Here is a 24,829-nt window from a genome sequence, read left to right on the forward strand (position 1 = left end):
GTGGTCCTTCCGGCAATTTCAGCATACGTGGCGCAATCGGAAAGCTTAGCTGGCAGCGTTGGTGACACGTGGGACTCACAACGGCTAGCTGATGTGGCAGAGTAAACTCTTCCGACTCAATTTGGTCCCTCAGGTGAAGTTAAAACCCTAATCCCATTTTTGAAGGCCACATTGTTCACTCTGCTGTCTCCTCGTTGGTGCTGTGTTCTTCTGTTCTCCCTCTCTGAAGCCCGAAGATTATGGCTAGCACGAGCAATGCAGCTGGGAGCTCAAACAACCCACGATCGTTTGGAAGCATCATGAGGAGAATGAACAGAAACAGAGAAGCTCGTTTGCCAAAAATGAAAAAAAAAAATCATGAGAAGCCTGGTTTCTCTGAAAGAGGTAAGCCAAAAATGAAAAAAAATGTGGTTCCTCTGTTTTTTATATTGTTGTTAATCTAATATTCACAAAAGTTCAGGCCGTTTTTTTATTGTAATTGGTGGGTATGAACGCCTCTGTTCTGTTCTCTGTACTAGGGTTTGATCACTACTGACTTTCGTAGTGGTTTGGACAAGAAAATTATAGAGTAGGAGTGTTTCTTGTGTTTTGATGATATAAAAACGTGTTCTTTATATGTTAGGGTTTACTGCTCTTAGTAGAGGAGTTTCTAAACTGTTAATGTGTTTTAGGACAATGACTCTGATCAATGAATTTGTTAAACAGAGTTTGCATGATCACAGTAGAAGTAAAGATCTTTTGGGAGTTGAAATTTTTTGAAACTCTGATAATGGATTCTGAATTTGACTGATTTACCTAATTGCCTTTCTTTGTATTGGGTTGGTTTAGTTAAACTGAATGTAATATGTAATGTTGTTTAGTTAAACTGAGTGTGTGATCATAAAGGATTCTTGCATACATAAGTTAGAGTAATATAAAGTAAGTTTTGCAATTGCTAATGAAGTTAACTTAGCTATTGGAATAATCAAATTGTTTGATGAATTTGGTCTGGACTAGTGGATTAGTTGTGGAAAAGGGTATGTAAATTTGAATGGTTTGATCCACCAAGATTGAAGTTAGTATCTAGAGAACTGCTCTCCTTAGTTACACCAAAATAATGTTCTTGATTTCACACTTTCTTATGTTCACATGACACAAATCATTAGCAACATGATCAAAATAAAGGTGAAATATCATATAATTTAACAGTTAACAACTAACAAAGTTAGGCACTCTATTCAATACCCCGGTCCACAATAACTTTTTCTAATAAAAATTTTGAAAAAGAAAACCACAAAATAATAGAAGACTTAACTTATATTGTTAATTTGAATATAGTGATAATATAGCACAGTAAAATATTAGAGGGAGAAGGAGAAGTAGAAAAGCAAGGGAGTGGTACTTTTGTTGCCAACTGTCAAGTAATGAAAAGGAGAGAGTGAGAGTGATGATGAAAATGGTAGAAGAAGATTAGGACTGAATCAATGCTATGATATGAAGAAGATAACACATGCCATTTAATGAGCTTTCATTAACTACTATTTACTATTACTATTTCTAGATGATTTTTCTTGTTTCATCTCCACCTTCAGTGTTGTATATTATTTTATTATTTTTTAACCTCTCTAGTTAGTGATTATTTTAGCTCTAAATTTGGCAGATTTTCTTTATTTATGTGTGTCTTTTTTTGTTGATAGTAAGTTGTAGTTATATATATTCCTCAGTTGCAAAAGAAAAAAAAAGTTCTTGGTCTTGGGTTTTGTGGGGAACTACACGAAAAGTGAAGTTTGGTGCCTGTTCTTGTGATTTATTTGCGAGTTTGATTTAAGGCACATATTGCTGATTATATATACTGAATTAATCCTGGACTGATTATATGATGATAATACACTGGGTTGCTGTCTATATATGCAGAATTAATCCTGGACTGATTATATGCTGCATAATATTCTGTCAATCTATTGTTACTCATTTATCATGTTCTGCATAATGTTCTGTAACAGTGCTGTGTAGGGACTAGTTTGATGTCACTTGAACAAGTCTAGGGACTATTTTGATGTCACTTATATAACTGTTTTTGCTGCCCAAAAATAACTATATGACCCCTTCTTTGGTATCTGAAACAGGGCCTTATAAATGCAGTTAAGGAGGTTTTTCCAGATGTCCATCACAGGGAACTGCTACAAGGCTTGCAAATTTCATGAAGTTTGTGCCCAACCCTAGATTCAAGGCACCCAAACACAAAAAATGAAGATTAGGATGATTATGTTTAGGAAAAGCAGGCTATTTTTTTTGTATCTATTTTGCTAATGTTGTTTACAATGCCTAAAACATTGTCCCAGTGTTGGAGATTTTAGTATTTGAATTTTATCAAGTCAATATGTCAACAACTTTGATATATTTGGTGTTTTGGCTCTATAATGCCTTTTTTGAATCAAACATTACCAATATGAATTATGAATTATGACTTTATTGAATTGAGTTTTCTCAGCCTTTTGTTTATATCTTATCCTCTGTTACAGACTTAAGAGTAATTCAAATCCTGTCCATTTCTATTTTATTGAAAAGAAGTCCAGGAACAAAAGTGTGCATATAATCAAACACTTTAATTTCCATTTCTTTCAAACAAAAGAATAGGAACAAGTACATGAACAAGGAATGCATATAACATGCATGTCATTTGTTTTTTGCTAGATACAATTGACCATGTTGTCTATCCAGCTTTAATACAAGAACACTAATTACAATCAGCAACATGAACACAAACATCAAAATTCTCCCCATTTTTAGAACCTTAATTTCAGCTTCTAATTTACCAAATTTCCAAGCCATCTTCATCTTCCATTCTTCATCATCAACTGAATGTCTGTTTCTGTTCATTCTCCTCATGATGCTTCCAAACGATCGTGGGTTGTTCGAGCTCCCAACTGCATTGCTCGTGCTAGCCATAACCTTCGGGCTTCAGAGAGGGAGAACAGAAGAACACAGCACCGACGAGGAGACAGTAGAGTGAACAATGTGGCCTTCAAAAAAGGGAATTAGGGTTTTAACTTCACTTGAGGGAACAAATTGAGTCGGAAGAGTTTACTCTGCCACATTAGCTAGCCGTTGTGAGTCCCACGTGTCATCAACGCTGCCAACTAAGCTTTTCAGTTGCGCCACGTGTGCTGAAATTGCCAGAAGGACCACTTTGAGTCCTGGAGTGCAAGTTCGGGGATGACTCTGAGGAACTTTTAACTTCAGGGACTACTATGAGGCTCGACTGCAACTTTAGAGACTATATTGAGACTTATCTCCACAATATATATGTGTGTATGTGTTATGTTTGGTAAAAAAAAAAACACAAAATCATATAAGACAACGGCAAAGACAGAAGCGGTGGTAGATCCACTCCGATCTTGCGTCAATTTGTATACCACATTTTCATTGTCATTCAAAATTGTGTGTATGAACAATATCAAACATTAGATGTGTGCCATATGCTTTGAATAAACACTTTTACTAACCAAACACTAACAAACGTTAAAAATAACTCTTCACGGCACGTTAAAAATATTAATTGAGAAAATGTTTTTATGAAAAATATAATTTAAGCTCTTAATATATTCATTAAAAACTTAAATTTTTTATCAATGATAACCTTAATATATATCTTTAGAATACATATTCACTGAATTTGTATCGAAAATCCAATCATTATATGATCAATCAATAGATAATATGATTGAGTTTTGCATTATCTCTTAGCGACAATTAATAGACTGCTGCCAACTTGATCTATTTGGTTAATGTTGGATTAGTTGGCCATAATTACTAATTAGGGTATCAAACTCAGTTCATACTTTGATCCTAGATTTGAGTACAAGTCATAGATTTATTGCATTAAACAAAGTAATTAATAAAGAACTTATCATTAAAAAAGCAAAGAGAGAAAAATAAACCCAATTTCATTGTTTGGACCTACGATTTACGAGTACCCCATAAGGAGTAAAATCCACAAACCTGCCTAACCGAGGAAAGGGACGGATAAATAGTTTATTAGGTTAATTAAAATGAAATATTTAATAATATATAGTTCATGCTTACACAATTGTATGAGTTATATTATTATGATATTTTAAACTTCAAAAAAATAAAATAAAATCATAGATGTTGAATCTTAATAATGAGGCCCCAGCAATTAAATAGCAATACAGTGAAATAATAAAATAGAAAAGTTGAGAGGAAAGAAATTAAATGCCTGAGAGAACAGAATAGCACTGAAGTAAGTTTCGATGTTTGTAGTATGTACAAGTAACAACCAACACCTCTATCTCCAAGACTCCAACTATAGCTTATGCATATTACGAGTGTATATTATAGTCTCTAGTTTAAGGCCACACCTAGGGAATCACTCGTGTGATGTACGGAGAATGTTCAATACGGTCATACATTATATATACATATAACATAATGTGAACTATTAATTAAATTAAATTAATATATACAGATGTTTTTGTTAAATAAAAAATTAAAAATATTTCTTACATGTTACTAATATTAAGAAATTTTTTTTATGTTATATTACATAACAAAAGATAATTTCTCATGTTTATTGTATAGGAAAAAAATAGGTTCAACAAAAAAATATATGAATAAAAATATCATATCATAATCATCTAATAAAAATTGGATAAGAAAAAATACATTATGTAATACATAATATAATCATATAATAAAAAGTGAGATGCCTAAATAAAAATAAATTTCATTCATATATGTATATACCCCGTTAGTTAGCATATTATAAATTTACACAATACATATTTTATAAAAAAAAGAACTAAAATATTATATATCTAAAATTTTATTACTTAATAAATCTAACAAAACTAAATAGTCTTCTTTCTTTTTAACAACCTCCTTTATGATTTAAGGATTCGATTCCTCTAAAATTATATTATCACTTTAGAGAAAAAAGTACACCATTAATCACTTTTGGATTAAAAAAATGGGGCTCACAAATAATAAATATTATAAATTCAAAGATGATTAAAGTATCACTTTATTACTTTACTAACATTATCACTTTAGAGGATCTTTTTCCATGATGATTCAATGAACGATTATACAAAAAAAAAAATTTATAAGTCAAGTTGAATGTAATTAACTATTTAGTTTTTATTATGCATTATAGCAAGTATTATATTTTATTTTGTTCACTAAATGTTATATATACAAAAAAAATTAATTTATTAAACATTATATATATTTTCTAAAGAATAATCCATGCTACCTTTGGAATTTCTAATACACAATGCTACATTGATATAATTGAATAACACAATGAATTAAAAAATAAAATAAGGATAGATAAAAAAGATATTACATAATTTATTTGTATTTTGAATAATTTTATGAGTTCAAAAATCATATATGTTTAACACGTAGTCACGTATAGATAATATAAGAAGAAAAAAAAACTTATATAAACAACAAACATTAAAAACACCAAAATTGATAAATTTTGAACGCTTACATCTCATTTTTTTTCAAAATGCTATAAATATTATATAATTACATTATATTAAATTTAAAGTTAATTTATATAATTACATGAATTCATATTTTTATGTGTTTTTAGTGCATTATCCGTGTGAATCACCGGAGACACTTAATACATCATGCTTAGTCTTATAACTATATAAACACTTGGAACATAGAAAGCATTCAAATGTATCTAGCAAAATGAAAAATCTTATAACATCTTTAATCAAAATGGAAATAACTAGCTATCGAGAGCAAGCGCCATTTAGAGTCGTCACTGTTGCATTTTGCATGTGCTTGATAAATCAAGTAGTAGTAGCAGTAGCAGAATATAAAGCAAAAAATTTTACATCATAATCATAATTAACAATTTATTAGAATTAAGTATCTTTTGTTTTCGCCAATGAGTTATAGTTCAAATGGTATAATCTCTCTATACTCACCTAAGAGTTTGCAAATTCGAATTTCTTTATCTTTGCTAGTAAACAAAAAAAAAGACATCTCACTCTTTAAACTGCATTTAAGAGACAACTCATTTTAATATCATAATATAGATTGTAAAAGATATGGTAAAAAAAACCCGACATACTATAAGGAGAACAAATTATATTGCTATTAGATATGTTAAATGAGTAAACCTGTCATGAGGAGCTTGAGCACTCTTATTATTTGACAATGTATTGACAAATTCCTGCATGAGTTTATTATATTGTTGGGAGTAAACTCCTTAATTAGTTTTTGAGCCATATCATGGACCCACATTTGATCTTGATTCTGTTTTTCTTTTTCTTTCTTTTTGTATTTTGACTCATAGTTTCATTTTCTTTTGTCACTCCAAAAGGTCAAAGTTCAACTCTTCCTCTTTATTGTCAAGCCAGGAATCATCCACAGATTGAGGAACCGCTTTATTGAATGCAGTAAAGCAAAAACTTCATCTATGTGCTTAATTTGAGCACTCATTAACTTACTGCAACAAATTTTCATCTCAGCAACGACACAATAAAAAACTCCAACATAAAAGGAAAAAAGAGATAAATGTTCAATATATATAATGAATAAACTATTGCCACATCATCTACTTTTCTCATTGGAGACGGAATATCTTCACATTGGATCTTCTAATATAACTAAACCCACCTATAATACAAAATCTAAATATGAATTTAAATAGTTTCGTTTCAAATTCTAACTGAATATCTACCTACGTTACAAAACATAATGTTAAATTAGTCCCTACAAATTTTTCAAAATATTACATTTCTCTAGAGCGCAGAGAAGTGTTTCTGTAACAACCTTTAGTACTCACTGGAACCCAGAAGCAACCCTTGGAAATAGCCACTCGCCTTTGATTTCATAGTGAAAAGTGGTGTGACTTTACTTTTGAAAATTGAAAGGAAATGAAATTGTATAAATTTGAACTTTAGTGTCTTCATTGAAGTTACACATTAAAAAGTAAGTGAGTCCAAATGCTAAATATTACACGGTACAGATATTTTCTTTTAAAGAAACTAATAATCTAATACCAACTAAGAATGATTTGAATCTTCAATGTAAGTAAACCTGCTATCCAAAGAAATAGATCGTGCACAATTTTGCTTTCTATAGATTATTATGAATAAAATGTGTCTTGGCAAAATATAACATCACATGTATAGTTCGGCTAAATTAAAAAAAATAAAAAAAATAAAAAAAGATAGACAAATACTAAACACACCAACAATAACATGAAGAGAAATTTTAAATTTCAAAACAAAACATAAAATCCAAGAGAGGAATAGTGAAAATAAGATGATAAACAATATGAATTAAGGTGCTAATAAAGAAATATCACATTCTAGTAAAGAGACCTATGCGCAAAGCACATAAGACCATGGAACTAACGACTCTGTATAACAACCCAAATTAATTATAATACTCAATGCTTTCTATATAAATTATTTTCCAAAATATAGGCATGAAAAATGACATATTAACACAATAACTTAATGCCTTAATAGGTCTAGTTAAAACATCTTCGGGTATTAATGCCTTAAATGGAGGAGTGAATGCTATTGTCACATTGAGCAAAATTGCATCAACTATATATGCTTATGAAATCACATACATGGTATAATTAGCAATTAATTTTAATGAAAGAATAAAATAAAAATAACTGCTGCTAAAAATATACACGACGATATTTATGTCGAACACAATAATATCAGTTTTAATTCGTAAAGGCACTGAACTGGATTAATAATGAACAATATGTATGGAAAGGAAAAAAAATCGAAAATAAAAAAGTAACCATCAAAACTCACTAATAATTTATAATAAAAATTAAGAACATATATAATATCCATAAACACATAACATATAATATATTACATAACTTGTATGCACCATGCATGATGCTCGGTGAATGCATCAAGTTCCTTGAAAAGATTGAATGAAAAAGTCATTGTTTCGGTAATTCAATCGTTATGAGATAATGACTTTTTTAATGGTTTGGTGGGAAGAGAACTAAACAATAACTCAAGGATGTACAATATCATTATTTGAAGATAGAATCAGGAATATTTACGGAAATTTATTACAGGTAATAAGAGATTCTATTATTAGACATAAGAACAAATAGAAAAATACAAAATTTATAGCAAGCAGATATGGTTACCTTTAAATTAGAAAAAGAAAGACCCTGAGACATGATATGAGGAACAAATAAAGAAGCAATGGACATGAAAACAAAACAACATTATATAGTTAATATTATCGAAACTATAGATAACTAATGAGTGTAACATATAGTCTAAGTAAGCATATTAGTTTATTATTTGTAAAAATATGAATACAAAAGCAAGACGATAAATCTTATCAGCTACACTACAATTGTTATAGCAGAAATTGAAGGGTGAAAAGTTCAGATCGCAGTAGAACAAAGGGTAAAATTGTATTTGAGTAAGCTTTGCATGCAATGAGAACAGAGCAATACTGTATAATTATGCGAAAATAACAAAAAATACATATTATAATCATGTAATAAAAATCGGGTGACTAAAATGCACATAAAAAATACATAATATAATACATAATATAATCATGTGATGTGTTAGAATATAATTAGGATCAATTAGAATCAATTAGTATTATTTAGTATATCTGAATATTTATTATAGGAGATTACGTCTTTATTATTACGATTCTCATAGTACCTATAAATATCCTTTATATTGTATCATTCCAAACAACTTGAATAGACAACATTTAGACACACAATCCTTTCTCCAGTTTAGTCTCTTGTTTCTAACATGGTATCAGAGTCATGGTATCCTCCTTGAAGAGGATAGATTGTTTTCCTTGTGGTGAACTCACCGTAGTTTTTTGCATTTTTTTCTATGCCATTCACCTTTCCCTTTTATCACTCCTTTGATACTTTTTCACCTTATCGACTAGCCTATTTTCTCTGTCTTGTGTTCTTTTTCGAGTCGAATGATCAAACACCATTGTCACCTGCTGCTTACCTATTCTTATAAAGAAATCATATAGTTTTCTTTCTCTTTCGGCAGTTCCGCCTGCGTTCTCTCGTGGCAGTTCCACCTGCGTTCTCTCGTGAAAGTTTCATTTGTGTTCTCTCGTAGTAGTTCCGTCTGCGTTTTCTCGTGGCAGTTCCGTCTGCGTTTCGTCTGTATTTCCTTGTGGCAGTTTCGTTTGCGTTTCTTTCTAGAAGTTCCGTCTGCACTTCCTTCAGATAGCAGTTCCGTCTGCGCTTCCTTCCGACAAGCGGCAGTTTCGTCTGCACTTCCTTCCGACAAGCGGCAGTTCCGTCTGCACTTTCGGCAGTTCCGTCTGCATCCGCGGCAGTTCCATCTGCACTTCCTTCCGACAGCGACAGTTTTGTCTGCGCTTTCTTTCAGCAGTTCCGTCTGCATCCGTTCTATTAATTTATGCAGTTTTTTATTTCGTTGTATTAATTTTTAAATAAGTTTCAAACTCAAGTTGTCACTTGAGTTTGAGGGGGGATGTTAGAATATAATTAGGATCAATTAGAATAAATTAGTATTATTTAGTATATCTGAATATTTATTATAGGAGATTACGTCTTTATTATTACGATTCTCATAGTACCTATAAATACCCTTTATATTGTATCATTCCAAATAACTTGAATAGACAACATTTAGACACACAATTCTTTCTTCAGTTTAGTCTCTTGTTTCTAACATGGTATCAGAGTCATGGTATCCTCCTTGAAGAGGATAGATTGTTTTCCTTGTGGTGGAGGTGAGGTACCTAAATAAAAATTAATTGCATTCATATTACAAATAAAAAAAAAATACCAATAGATGATACATATATATATACCGTTAGTACAATGTAGCATATTATAAATTTAGACCATGCATAATTTACAAAAAAATAATTAAAATATTATATGTCTAAAATCTTACTATTTAATAGATCTAACAAAACTAAATAGTCTCTTTTTCTTTGATGATTTCCTTTATGATTCAATGGGTAGATTATACTAAAAAAAAGTAAGTCAAGTTGAATCTAATTAATAAATTAGTTTTAATTATGCATTATAGCATTATATCAAATATTATATATATATGAGATTAAATATTTTATATATTGAAGTTAATAGACCACACTTTCATTATTCAAAAGAAATTAGTTGATAAAATAGATTATTATAGCTGGGTATTTGATATTTAAACTAATTGAAATTTTTTAAAAAGTATCACTTAATAGTGAGAGAATTAAATAATTCAGGATAAAAAATAAAAATATATGACTCTTTTGAAACACACCTTAAAAGTTTTTAGTCAACCCTAAATTTTAATATGCACATTTTTGCAAATCTAACGTTACTCACTTATATTATTACCTTTTGTAAAAATGATTGTTGTAATCATTTTTTACTATTTTTATGTATTTAGAAATTGCTTCCTATGTTCCTATATTTAGAACTACAATTTTTTAAAATTTAATCATTAGAAACAACAAATTAACTAAAAGATAATCATAAGAAAATACTAAAAGTAATGAGAGTTATTGAAATTTTTAATCATTCATGTAGTTAATAGAGTGTGACTCTCTTTTAAAATTATTATATAATGCTTATGATTGAATTACCTAACAGCAGAAAAAGAAATAAAAAAAATCTTAATATATCATAGTTCATTTATAAATTGCATAATCTAATATATGCAAAAATAATGCACCTGTACCTGCAAAGAATAGCAAGACAGGGAGTTAAAGAAAAAATCTTAATACAAAACATATACATAAAACTCACTACATAAAAAATACTTAAAATGCTTAAAAATATTTTATACAAATAATATAAATATTTATTTAATATTTAGTCAATTATATTTATTATAATTATTTTAGTAGTAGTACACAAAAGATAATATGAAAGAAAGGGTTTCTTAATTTTTTAGGTGATTCAATAACTCATAATTCCATTAAGTCATCAACATTCCAAGATGTGAACTGCAAACTTAGAAACTAGATGAGAATAAACTTCCATAGTAGAAAGTTTTGTGTATTGTTTCTGTAAGGTGGTTTCAAGTGAACCTTTTCATTGCAATTAGAAGAACTTAAGGCTCACTATAAAATGATTCCATTAGTAATTAGAAGACTAATCACATATGTTTATATCTTATCAGTATCAAAATGAAGGTGCAAAATTAAACATGAAAAAAAATGTGTAAAACTAAACATGTAAAACGCTTAGAATAATGAAACTACTTGAAAAAAGAGTTAAACCATGTTATAACTAACCACTTTATCTATTGTTACTGCATGAAAAACAGGATAACTTTAAACACAATCTCCTAGTGCAAATATGAGAATATAGTAATCACTTCACTCTAATTCATTCAATTAATCCTTAAAATTGACTGTAGGATGGGTTCAACAACGTGAGCAGCTTCAAGACAAAACTTTAAAAAGAATTAGTCAAACAACATTCATATACGAACAATAATTCTAAAAAAAATTCTTGGGACCAATAACTTTTAGTATTTTTAGCCATTATTTAGCCAAGTAGTCACAAATACTAAATTGTTTTAACAAATAAATTTTATTAATTTATGTATGCAAATTTTGAAAAATTTGGGTGCAAAATGTATTAATTCGTGTGTGCAAAACTCTTGGTAAATATAAGTGCAAATTATATATTTTTGTGTGCAAAATATTTGTAAATATAGGTGCAAATTATTGCTGGTACTGGCAAAAAATTATAATATTTGCTGGACATGTAACATTGCTCAATTCTAAAAATGAAGCAAATTTAAATTAAAAAAAATAGCATACACAATCAAGCAAAATCACAAACTTAATAATATAAATTCAGTCAACATGCCATTGCCATCACATTTCTTAGAGATATAAGGCACATAACAATTCTTACCAAGATACTATCACCATCCGAAAAGGATCTTTGAAAATTTTTAGAGGATTGAACAAATTAAAAAACTAAAATTAACCTTTAAGCTGGTGACGATGCAATAGTATATATTCTTACTATAAGAATATTTCACTGTCTGCACCTGTTGTCTGTCCAGTGCTAGATCCATCATAATTCAATTTTGGGATCTCAGAAGGATGTTCAATAGACCAAGTATTATATAAAGAATTCAAAAGTTGGATTGCTCATGAACAACACTGCTGCATATATAAGTTCCAAATAATGATTGTGAATCACATACCTTTATTTTACTCCTTACACGCTGCTTGTAAAAACCGAGCTTAATTACCCGTTTAATTAAGTAATTATATTGCCCTATTTAGGTTCCGAAAAGTTAGAGTGAGAATTTGAGGAATTAAATATGATTTTTGGACTCAGTAGATTTTTTGAGTCAGAAAATGTATTTTCTGCGAAAAATCGTAAAAAACCGTAAATTGGCAGTTAAACCGGTTGAACCGGTTCAAGTCTGTTCGGTACTGTATGGGAAAAATTTAAAACAGTCAAAAACCTTAGAAAAATATTAGAAGTCGAAAGTCGGGCATTAATTTTAAAGGTTTGACCCAAAGTTGGGCTAAACGGGCTAAAAACGCTAACGAGTTAGACCGGGCCTAAGTTGGGACCAAGCCCAACATTATATAAATCCCTTTAAGTGGCCAATTCAGCCACTTTAATACCACATAACCAGCAGCAACAACGTGAAAAGAGAGAAGAGAGATAGGGTTCCAAAATTCCCTATTCATTATCTTCTTCTTGGAGCCATATCTCACTCTCCAGAGCTCCGATTCGCCTACCGTTAGTTGCCACGCGAAATTCTCGTCGAGCTCTTCGATTTCATTCGAACAAAGTGCTAAGGAACTTCCAATTTCTTACCCAGTTCTTCCTTCTATAACAGATTCTATTTTTGGCTATGGTAAATGAGTGGTTCTTGTGATTTTGATTATTTATTTACAATCTAGCACCGGGTAATTAGTTGGTTTTGTCCCAATCCACATTAGGCAAGGTAAGGAATCCCAAATCACTTGTGGTTTTATGTATATAAAGAACCCTAAGTATTAATTTTATGAATTAATTGTGTATAGCTTGGTTACTGTGATTTTGGGAGCTTTTGGATTTGAGTTGGTGGCTTTTGGTGAATTGTTGATGGTTGAAAGCTTGATTTCACTCAAAATTGGTGATTTAGCGCATATTGGGAATCGGCCAAGGTATGATTTCGATTTTCTCTCTGTAGTATATAATATTCATGGACACTTAAGCTAGTGACCTATAGGATACATTTGAATTATAATGATTGATGAGTTGTTGAATATTGATATATGATTATTTATTATGGATTGATGATGATATGATGATGATGATTGATTGTGTGAATTGAAAAGTAAATAGTGATAATATGTGTGATGTTGAGATTGATGAAATGGTAATGTGGTTGGAAAAATGTGGAAGGGGATTGATTATAATGTGATATTGAGGTTGAGAATAATATGTGAAGGAAAATATGATAAGTTGGGTGTAATATGACATAAAGGGTAAATTTTGGTGAAAAATGGACTTTGAAATGGTTTTAGTTGGTTTTGGTTGGTTTAAGTTGTGAAATTGAGGAATGTGGTAAATTGTGAACTTTTGGTAAAAAGGGAATTTTGGTGAACTTTGTCTGATCATAACTTTTGACTCAGTTTTTAAAATTGGTCGAAAATTGTATGAAATTAAAGCTTATTGAAAACTCTTTGAAACGATATAAAATTTGTAAGATTTGGAATTTTGAAGAGGAAGTTATGATCAAACAAAGATTGGTGTTAAAATCTAAAATTTTGCAAAGTTGCAGAATTTTATGATTTCTGGTATGTGCACACGCACACCTCTGCGAAAATTTTAACCTGTGCGCACGCATAGACCTGTGCGTACGCACACGCAGAGGCAGGCAATCTGTTTACAGTGCTAGCACAGTTTGTGCGCGCACATACCAATGAGGATTTGCAACCTGTGCGTACGCACAGCACTGTGCGCACGCACACGTTGGGAAGGCCAGTCTGTTGAGGGCGCTAGCACAGGTCGTGCGAGCGAACAGACATTGTGAATTTTGGTACCTGTGCGTACGCAGACATTTTAAAACTTCTCCAAGGCGTGCGTGCGAACACCCTTATGCGTACGCACACGCCCTGTTTCTCAAATTTTAACTTTGTTTCAACTATTCCACATTCCCAACAAGATTGTAAGCTTCTATAACACTATTTTAAGACTGGACCTAGTTTTGGGCATTTGAAACATGGGAAATAATCTAAGGGTTTTAGTTGATATTCTTATGAAAAATTAGAAAAACGGAGGATTAGGTTTCTGGTGTACTGAGGATGGTTTGATGGTATGAGAAGAATGATTGATATGTGAGATGAGAACTGATGAACGGATGAGTTTGTAATAAAGATTAAGTTGACAGTAGTTGAGCTGAGTCGAGGACTCTGAATGAAAATGTTGATTGGACAGTGGTTGAGATGAGTCGAGGACTCAAATGTTCAATTATGATTCATTGATGAGTTGAAAATATTTTTTGAAAAACCACTGAACTACTATTTTATATTGAGATTATGAGACGCTATGTGCCCGACAGGGACGGCGGTTGGATCCCGCCTGACGAGGTAGCGGCGGTGGTTCGTCCAGCTTGCGTTGAGATGTAAGGTTCGTGGCAAGAGTATCCCGCTCGCATCCCTTCGGATCACTAGAGTGTGCAGCCACAAAATCCTGGACGGTGATCCGAGCACCATATCTCAGGCGTTCCCAATTATGATTTCGAAGGGCGACATCTGCATGGAGATATGTCGGGTTGGCAGTTGAACCGACAATGTGATATCACAGCCAATAGGGCAAGCATTAATCATGTGCATCTTCTACCTGTTTGTTTGCTTTGCCGACTTGTAATTGTATGCTTATTTGTATAACATGCCTAATTGCTACTTGAATTACTTGCCTTACATGTCAATACTTGTGTTTTACTTGCATTGTATATAATTGTGCTTTCTACTAGGATTGAGGAGGTTCGAAAGGCGGTGGTGATGGAATCGCATGGAGAATATGTTGGTAAAGACTGTGGGACAGCAGTGTTTGGTTAGAATAGAAACTCTCTAAGATAGAGAACCCTGTTTATCTTATGTTAAGGTCTCATATATGTTTATACTTTACTGTTTTAGTTATGCCTTAAGATTTGAAATCTTGTAATGGATATGAAGTCTATGATTTCTTTGGCGTTCCGGGTCTTATATCCTACATCACTGGGTATTGTTACCATACTGAGAACCTCCGATTCTCATACCATATTTATGTTGTGTTTTTCAGATGCAGGTCGCAACCCACCTCGGTGAGTTGCTTGGATGGTAACAGAAGCGGAGGATCCTGTTACTCTTGGAGTCTTTTTGGTTTATTTTGTTTATATATCTCTCACTTTTGTATTTTGTTTTTGGCCTAGAGGCATATTTTGAGAAAACAAAACTTGTATAAGCACTTTTTACTGTCAGGTTTCTATTAGTCTGTATATATGACTAGCTAGCTTAAACTCCGCGAGCCGTGGCTAGATTATTATGATATTATACTCCTTATCTTTTGTTATATCACATCTGTTTCTTGTGCTCTAAGTTAGAACTTCGTTAGTACGTTTTGCGCTTTTAAATCCTATTTTTGAGCTATATCATTCATCGGGTTTCTAGATTATATTAATTCTCTTTATATATTATATGTATAAGCTTAGAACTGTCGTAATCTCTGATTAACCTTTGCTTTACAACATGAGGTAAAGTTTAGGCTAATTGGGGTGTTAACTGGTAATATGCTCTATACTTTTCTAATCTTGCTGCATGTGCTCTAAATTATCGCTGCTCAATTTTTTCTACTAATCTACTCTCTTCAACCGTTTTCTCCTTTGAATCCACCACCACCACATTGATAACCACCACCTCCATGTTGTGCTCCACCACCATAGCGGTCGCCACCTCCTCCACCACCGTAGTTCCTACCTCGATGTTCATTGCAATGTCACCGCCACCACGATGATAGATTCAAAAAATAAGTAGAGAAGCAACTATACAACTTCACTAAACAATGAATGTTGGGGTTGTAAGTATACCTTTTTTTTGCCATTCAAATTTTAAATTTTAAATTTTAAGTTTTTGTTACTTGTTAGGTGAAGAGGGAATAAATAGAGAATGGATGAAAAATAATCGGTGATGAAAGAGAATTAATTAAAGGAAGAAATGGTCGGAAGTCATGAAAAATAAGAAGCAAAATTCACTTGAAAAAAGAATAAATAATTGAATAGGAGACTACAAATGATTTTTTTGTGACTTAAATGAATTAATTGTATAGAAAATATTATAAAATATCCAATTCTCAAATTCTCTTTATCAAGATTCTTTTAATTTTCACTACCTGGAATGGATAAGGTTTATTGTCTTAGAGTCTCATAATTGAACACCTCACTGAAAGTGTAGAATTTGATGAAGCAAAAAAAGAAAAAAAAAAGATTTAAAAAATGCAAAAATTCAAAATATAGTAGATTTGGACAAAAATTTGAAAAACATCAAATAAAAAACCTTGAAATTGAAAATTTTTGAAAATCAAAAGTGATTAAACCTTATTTTCAAAGAACTTGTTGGACAGTCCATTGCAAAATATTCAGAAACCCATAGTTATAACAGATTTGCATCTACCATCACTGCCATGCATGCCTTCACATTCACTTCCTCCTTTGTTACAATTCTAATCCATGTGACCCATCCCACTGCAGTTGTAGCAATCGCAATTGTCACCATGCTCTCGCCACCACTATGATCACGATGACAGATTGAAAAAATAAAAAATGAGTGAGGCAACCAAAAGAATATAATAAATAATAGAAGAAGGGGTTATAAATATGCTTGTTTTTTCAATTTAAAATTTAAATTTAAAATTTTTTGTTCTTCTTACTTGTTATTAAAGGAAGAGTTGTCAGAAGGGAGGAAAGGAAAATAAATGTATGAGATTTGGATTTTCTAAATTTTGAATTTTACTTTAGAGAATAAAGTATGATCTATTACCATTTATTTTATAAGTGGGATAAAAAAAATATGAAAAAAAAACATTCAATAATTAGAGATCTCATTTTATCCTCTAAAATTAAAAGGAGAGTTGTTAAAAGACATTAAAAATATTGAAACTAATATTACTTTATACATAACCCAATAGTGAGAAACCTCAGATGATAGTACAACAACTTTAATTTGCATAAAAAACACTATAGTCAATTCAACTCTCAAACTCTATTTCAAGACACGTAAAATTTTTATTACTTGATAATTCTCTGTTAATAATTTAGTATTAGATTAGATTAAATAATATTTATTGACCGCAGGGGCGGAGCTACATTATAGTAAAGGGAGACAATATCCTCTAATTTTAATTTTTTTACATATAAATTATATATAAATTTTAATTTAATCCTTTTTAAAATTTTATTTTAATCTTATTTTATTATATAAATATTTTTAGTCCCCTCTAATTTTTTATCTAGCTCCGCCCATTGACTGTCATTAATTTTACACAACCATACATAAAAATAGAAACAGAACTCTTTAAGTACAAAATGTACCTCTGTTTCCTAGTGGTATTGTCTTGTCTTTTCTTTATATATCACCAATGCCCTTTTGGGCTACGGTGCCAGACAAAACTGGCAGAATGAACTAGATTATAGATAAATAATGGTTCCAACAATTAATGATGATGCCATAATTGTAAATATCAATATGGACTGGTAATGTGCCTTCTCCGGCGGTAATTAATATGTCAAATTATCTACCAAAAGAAAAATAATATGTCAAATTGCCAAGTATTGCAGTCTCTCACTCTCATATGATAATTTTAAAATGATAAAAATTTATATATAATTATTTTTATATAAAATTAATAATTATCAATTTTTAAATTTTTTTTGGTCGGTAACTATTAATTTTACTAAACATGAATTTTTACCTTTTAAAATATAAGGAATGCAAAGCCCAAACCATAAAGAGACGGACAAAAATTTGGAGAAATTATTTTAGTTGTTTGATGAACTAAATATGGACCCCAATAAAAGAAGAACTGTTAATATAACTGGGCATTTCGGGCCCAAAACTAAATAAATATATGTATAATTGGCTTTATGGTTAAATTTATGATGTTACAGCATATATAATATGCCAATGAGCCTTAGCTCACACGGCATTCTGCCCTTTCCATCTCAAAAATTTTGAGTTCAACTCTTATTCTTATCAACTGCAATCGAGAAAAAAAAATTAAAAATTGTCCAATCCACCTGACAAAAAAAAAGAACATATATGATATAGAAAAAAATAAAAATTAATATTCATTCAATCTTTTTATTTCTGTTTTTTTTATTTTAATCTTTAGTAGTTTTTTAACAAAATCTTTCAGTTATATATACCTACAAACTAAAATATGAAGTTATAATAGCATATTTTAGTGGCGTTACTACAGTCAAAATCAAATGTTATTAGTTGTAGATTAAGAATTTTGTCGACTGTATCCTGGCTATCATTATACTTGCTATGGTGGCTATATAATTTTTGAATTAAGGTCATATTTTTTTGTTTTTATAATACTTTTTATTTATATTTTTAAATTAAAAAATATTTTTAAATATTTAAAAAATATTATTTTAATTTTAACATCGTTTTTTAAGTGTCATCAAGTTTTATAGCCACTATAATGATAACCATTTTGCGATATATACCAAAAACTTAGCCAGGTCGGATATCACGTTATTATAACAACTTAAGATAAGTGTATGATAGTATTATTACATATTGGATAGAATTAAATTTTTATATATAAAATTTTATTTATATATAACTAGATATAAGTTACTTTATCCAATTAAAAATAATGCCGCCAACTTTACACGTTAGTTATATGAATTAAGAATATAATCTTAATATCTACAAATTAAATGCCAATGCAATACTGTATTCCTTTTTGTGGCGGAGCGTGCTGAAGAATTATCATGTGTTTATAACACACAACGAAAAAAAAGAAAATAATTTTAAAAATTTATTTTTATGTTTAAATTTTATTCTAATAATAAATATATAGTAGATCAAATCTAAATACCTGAGTACGCTAGTAAAAATCTTTTTCTCTTTCGATGATACGAAGACGCTATGTGTATTCATACCGAGACCAACTTTTACTGTCAACTCTTTGACCAATAGACATCTGATCTACATTGAGAAACCTCTTACAACTCTTTGCATGCCATAAAATTCTTCTCCAAGAATCAGGTTCACATACGTGTATGTGTGTAGAGGTAAAAGAATAAAACCCTTGTGTTTTACTCTCACCTCTTTCCTGTACTCTTGACGTACATATATATAGGATGAGATTTGTTGTTGAATTCAAATTTAAATCATATATTGAAATTCTAAATCTGAATCCTTCAGATTTATGAATCATATCATAATTCAATTTAAAAACAGAATCAGTTAGGATCACATCCAAATTTAGAAATAGAATAACTAATTATTCTCGAATCTCATTTAATATTCTCAATTATTCTCAAAGAATATAATAATATTTCATTTGAATTAATATAATTATTTATTTGATCAAATCAAAATAATAATTAAATAATTCTATAGCAAAGATTAGAACACTCGTTAGTGTGTGACCCCATAGGTTCAATACTAAGCGGGTAGTAAATTAGTCGTACTAAATTTACTAATCAAGGTTGGCGTCTAGTAACACTCCTCAACGACCCGATAGTATGAAGTAACATATTTTTACTAAGAACCTTAGAAGAATTAACAAAGTATAATTCCTTCCATATTTTCAACTCTTGGTTAACCTTAGAGTATGGTTTAATTGTCAAATTCTAACTTGTTATCATTATTATAATGAACTGTGAATAACTTAAGAAACTCATTTCTTCATTCATTCAATCCCCTTAACTAAGGTTTTATTCATCTCAGTCATTATAATCATGAAAAAACTACCATTTGTACCCATGAATTTTGCGAACGCTGACAAAAGTACCCATCAAACAAGAAAACTAACGTTGTACCCATGAAAGATGGGTTCCGTGTGACAATAGTACCCAAACCATAATTTTTCGTTGACTTTTTAATAAATTTTCTAAATTACCCCTTCTATCTTCTTCCCCAAATTCCAAATTTCACAACCTTCATCTTTCGTCTTCCTCCTCTACTGCTGCCAGTTACCAGGCATGATCTCTTTGGCACTTGGGAACATCAGCAGCAAAAAGCTGTTGTTGTTGAATAGAGGCGAGTTGGTGCTGCCTCTCGCGATGCTTGGAAGCGGGAACCCAAGTGCTCTTCACATGGGTTTGGCAATCGAAGCCACGGCTCTTACAGCATGTCCTGCACCGCATGTGAGGGCAATTTTTCTTCGCCTGGTTCCCGCAGTCCTGGCAACTAATCCCACCTGCTCCACTTGCTGCTCTGCTCCCCACAACCGACGCCGTCACTAGGAAGGCCGATTTCGAGGGTGACTGATCGTCGGACACGGTGGTTGGACCCACTCCTAGAGCAGCCACGAAGCTGTAAAGATCTTGGTGGAAGAGAGGCCTTGCTTGAGGTATGAGGTCGTGTTCCGGTTGATGATGATGGTTCCACAGCTCCAAGCTACCTCAGTACGAGGAAACGTCTTCATTCTTGTACCAGTAAAAGGTGTCGGAGGGAGGAAACGTCTTCATGCCTGGTGGCTGGCAGCAGCAGAGGAGGAAGACGAAGGATGAAGGTTGTGAAATTTGGAATTTGGGGAAGAAGATAGAAGGGGTAATTTGGGAATTTTATTAAAAAGTCAACGAAAAATCACGATTTGGGTACTATTGTCACACGGAACCCATCTTTCATGGGTACAACATTAGTTTTCTTGTTTGATGTGTACTTTTGTCAACGTTCGCAAAATTCATGGTTACAAATGGTAGAGCTCAAACTCTTTACCGAGAGTTGACGGATTCCTTATTGACAAATCATTAATTCTACAAGTATTTAAATCATACCCAATATCCATTCAACTAGCACCCTAGGGTATTAGGTGTTCGGAATCAAAGTATAAAGACATTGTTAATTACTATGACAGTCGCAGGTCAAAGAAAACTCTATTACTATGTTCATCTTGAGAATATCTTATTGACAAATATACGGTAATTATAACCATTAGGAATTCTCAAAGTGAGTCAGTTCAATGGTCATATCTCTATATGCACCATATATATATATATATATAATATATAATATATATATATAATATAATTTAATAAATGAGATCTATTAATCTTCATCCAATGAAGACCATTATATATATATATATATCTATATATATATATATATATATATATATATATTGATCTTTCCGGATTATTAATGTCCTTTTTAATAATCCAATGACCAAAAACAATTTAGATTAAATTATAAAAGATTTATCTCTTAATATTATGATCACTATCACAATGATAAACCTCTAAATTTAATCAAGGACCTTATTATATTAACATTTTAATATAATAATAATAATAACAAATTATTTGACACGTGATTGATTAGATTGTGGTCATACTACTTATTTTTCCAACAATCTCCACTTGCACGAGAGCCAATCATGATAGATTGGATCTTGGGCATACTATTATCTCAATAATCTCTCACTTGCACTAGAGCCAATCAATCATGTGTATAATTTTTCATGCACATTTGTATTTATCAAAACTCTTTTGACTTTAAACACCTTTACTTTTGAGCATGTTTGCTTGACCTTTTGTAAAATACACCTAGTGCATAATAAATATCTTGTTTTCTCAAAACATGAAATCTTTCACTACAATAGTACATAATTTATTTTAAGGATAACCCTTATTGAACATGATTATAAAAAATCTAAATAACCATTAGATCTATCTTTATAGAATTGTATCATTATACAAATAGGCTACTTTTTCAAAAAATTAGTTTGACGATCAAACATTTTAACTTTCAGGAGAAAGTATATCCTCTGCTTGTTCACCTTATCTTCCTTCAGGGAATCCTTTTTCTAAAAAAAAAAGAGTTCAACCTCTTATCACAAACACTTTATCTTAAGAATGGTGATAGAAATAATACTCATTATTTCTTTAGGGTAACCAATAAATCTCATTTATCAGACCTAATATCAATTCTATTAACACATGTAAGACATCTCCAAATTCTAATGCTCTTGAGTTTCGCTTTATGCCCTTTCCCTATCTCATATAGGTAAAAAACTGATTTAGTGAGAAATTTGTTAATTTAATAATTAGTCTAAATATTTAACAAATAGGGATCCTCAGATAAATCAAATTTCATATTTCTTTAAACATGATGGAGTACATAGAGTACTCGTATTTGTGCATTGAGAGACTCATTCTCTATTCAATAGAATATCAATTAGATGTTAGAGATTTTACTTTAAACTCTTATAATAAAAATACTCAATATCAGCAATTTTGATTGGCATCCTCAATACTCATATTGAGTTTTTCCAAAATGATCACAAACCTTAATCATATTAAGAAAAATTTTATTTGTAACAAAATAAATCTCTAAAAATGCTTATAAGAACAATTCTCACTAAAACCATTTGGCTAATGGCATTCCAACTTCTAAAATTATTTAATTCAAAATATATTACCCAATACTCCCACTAGTTTAAATAAAATCTTTGATAGTCATACTATCTAACTTTGGGCACCATACATCTTCTCAAGATGTTCAGTAATAAATAGTGGGTATATACTTTTGAAATTAGAACTCATGGTTGTCAAAGCAACCCATATTGTAATAAAATAACATTTTAGATACTTCACAAGTATTGACTATTCCATCACCAATTTTATTGGACAATATTATTTCAATAGGATTATCATGTCCATGAAACCCTTTTATACATAAGAACAATTCTCAATGTATAGTCACTTTATTACTTTCAACTATGCCATATGAAAGATGGACATATTTAAAATATGAAAGTAAATTAAGAAATCTATATTTCTAGCAAAATTATTTAGAATCGTGAATGAGTACTTTGGTTGTCAAGTTTTTACTCATACCTATTCCAAATAAACATGATTAAATTATATCCCATATAATTATAATCCCAAATAATTATCTGGTTGTCAGACAATTATTTAACTGAATTATATTTTATACCCCTAGGTTGTCTAGGTTCAAGTATAAAATTAATTCTCTTTATACATCATCATATGCATAAATAAATTCTATCTTTGAATACAAGTCTCCTGGCAGATTGTTCCTTGTAAACAAGAGATAAATTTATTTGTTTGCCAATCTCCTAACTTTTAGGATTTATCTCTATTGTTAGAGAATTTTTATCAATACTCATGGATTAAATCTTATACTCCCAGGTTGTCTAGACAAAATATAAAATTAAATTCCTAATATATCAAATGTATATTCTGATTATTATCTTGAAAATACTCTTTATAATAAAAAATATTAGAAAAATTAATTTCTAAAATTATAGTATTCAAAACACATTAATCAAATCAAAATTTGATTTTTCATGTACTAACGTTTAGCATTAAAAATTATCAAATCAAATTTGACCTTTATATATACACTTATATGTATAAAAAACGAACAAAAGATATTTTGTATCTTATTTCTTTTATTGTGAACAAAATCACAATAAAATTTAATAAATAAATAAAATCATACAAAATATTTGATTATAAATATAACTTTTATATTAAAAAATGATAATTTAATCACAATTATATAATTAAAATAAATTAACTATTAATTTATTAGAAAACCATATTAATAGAAATAAATATATCACATGCTTAAAAAATAATTTGAATTAATCCTATTAATTCACAAACTTTAAAAATCTAAATACTTGAGTACGCTAGTAAAAATCTTTTTCTCCTTCGATGGTACGAAGGCGCTATGCGTATCCAAACCGAGACCAACCTTTGCAGTCAACTCTTTGACCAATGGACATCTGATCTAAATTGAGAAACCTCTTGCAACTCTTTGCACGTCATAAAATTCTTCTCCAAGAATCAGGTTCACATACGTTTATATGTGTAGAGGTAAAGGAATAAAACCCTTGTGTTTTACTCTCACCTCTTTTCTATACTCTTGACGTACATATATATAGTATGAGATTTGTTATTGATTTTAAATTTGAATCTTAAATCATATATTGAAATTCTAAATCTGAATCCTTCAAATTTATGAATCATATCATAATTCAATTTGAAAACAGAATCAATTAGGATCACATCCAAATTTAGAAATAGAATAACTAATTATTCTCAAATCTCATTTAATATTCTCAATTATCATACTATTATTATATTGTTGGCGCTAGCAAAGAATATAATAATATTCCATTTGAATTAATATAATTATTTATTTGATCAAATCAAAATAATAATTAAATAATTCTATAGTAAAGATTAGAATACTCGTTAGTGTGTGACCCCATAGGTTCAATACTAAGCGGGTAATAAATTAGTCGTACTAAATTTACTAATCAAGGTTGGCGTCTAGCAACACTCCTCAACGACCCGATAGTATGAAGTAATATTTTTACTAAGAACCTTAGAAGAACAAAGTATAATTCCTTCCATCATTCCAGCTCTTGGTTAACCCTTAGAGTATGGTTTAATTGTCAAATTCTAACTTGTTACCATTATTATAATGAACTGTGAATAACTTAAGAAACTCATTTCTTCATTCATTCAATCTCGTTAGCCAAGGTTTTATTCATCTCAGTCATTATAATCATAGAGCTCAAACTCTTTACCAAGAGTTGACGTATTCCTTATTGACAAATCATTAATTCTAC

The 24,829-nt window shown here is 30.4% G+C and overlaps 1 protein-coding gene across 1 annotated transcript; it reads right to left on the reverse strand.

Moving 5' to 3' along the window:
• Positions 1-16,632: 16,632 nt before the first annotated feature.
• On the reverse strand, positions 16,633-20,850 carry LOC130966966 (protein SHORT INTERNODES-like). Its single transcript, XM_057891788.1, has 3 exons — positions 20,813-20,850; positions 20,197-20,619; positions 16,633-16,768 (listed from the first exon to the last, which is right to left on the reverse strand). Exons 1-3 carry the CDS (start codon positions 20,848-20,850, stop codon positions 16,633-16,635), a joined length of 597 nt encoding a protein of 198 aa, XP_057747771.1.
• Between the last annotated feature and the right edge of the window lie 3,979 nt (positions 20,851-24,829).

The sequence above is a fragment of the Arachis stenosperma genome, chromosome 3 (genome assembly GCF_014773155.1).
Source record: "Arachis stenosperma cultivar V10309 chromosome 3, arast.V10309.gnm1.PFL2, whole genome shotgun sequence".
Taxonomy (NCBI): domain Eukaryota; kingdom Viridiplantae; phylum Streptophyta; class Magnoliopsida; order Fabales; family Fabaceae; genus Arachis; species Arachis stenosperma.

Bases quoted from the DNA above. Each gene is read 5' to 3' on its own strand.
- LOC130966966 (XM_057891788.1), bottom strand. From the start codon at position 20,850: ATGAAAGATGGGTTCCGTGTGACAATAGTACCCAAATC. The intron at 20,620-20,812 runs GTGATTTTTCGT...GTACTGAGGTAG, and splicing joins GTGACAATAGTACCCAAATC to CTTGGAGCTGTGGAACCATC. The intron at 16,769-20,196 runs GTAACTGGCAGC...TCGTGATCATAG, and splicing joins TGCCAAAGAGATCATGCCTG to TGGTGGCGAGAGCATGGTGA.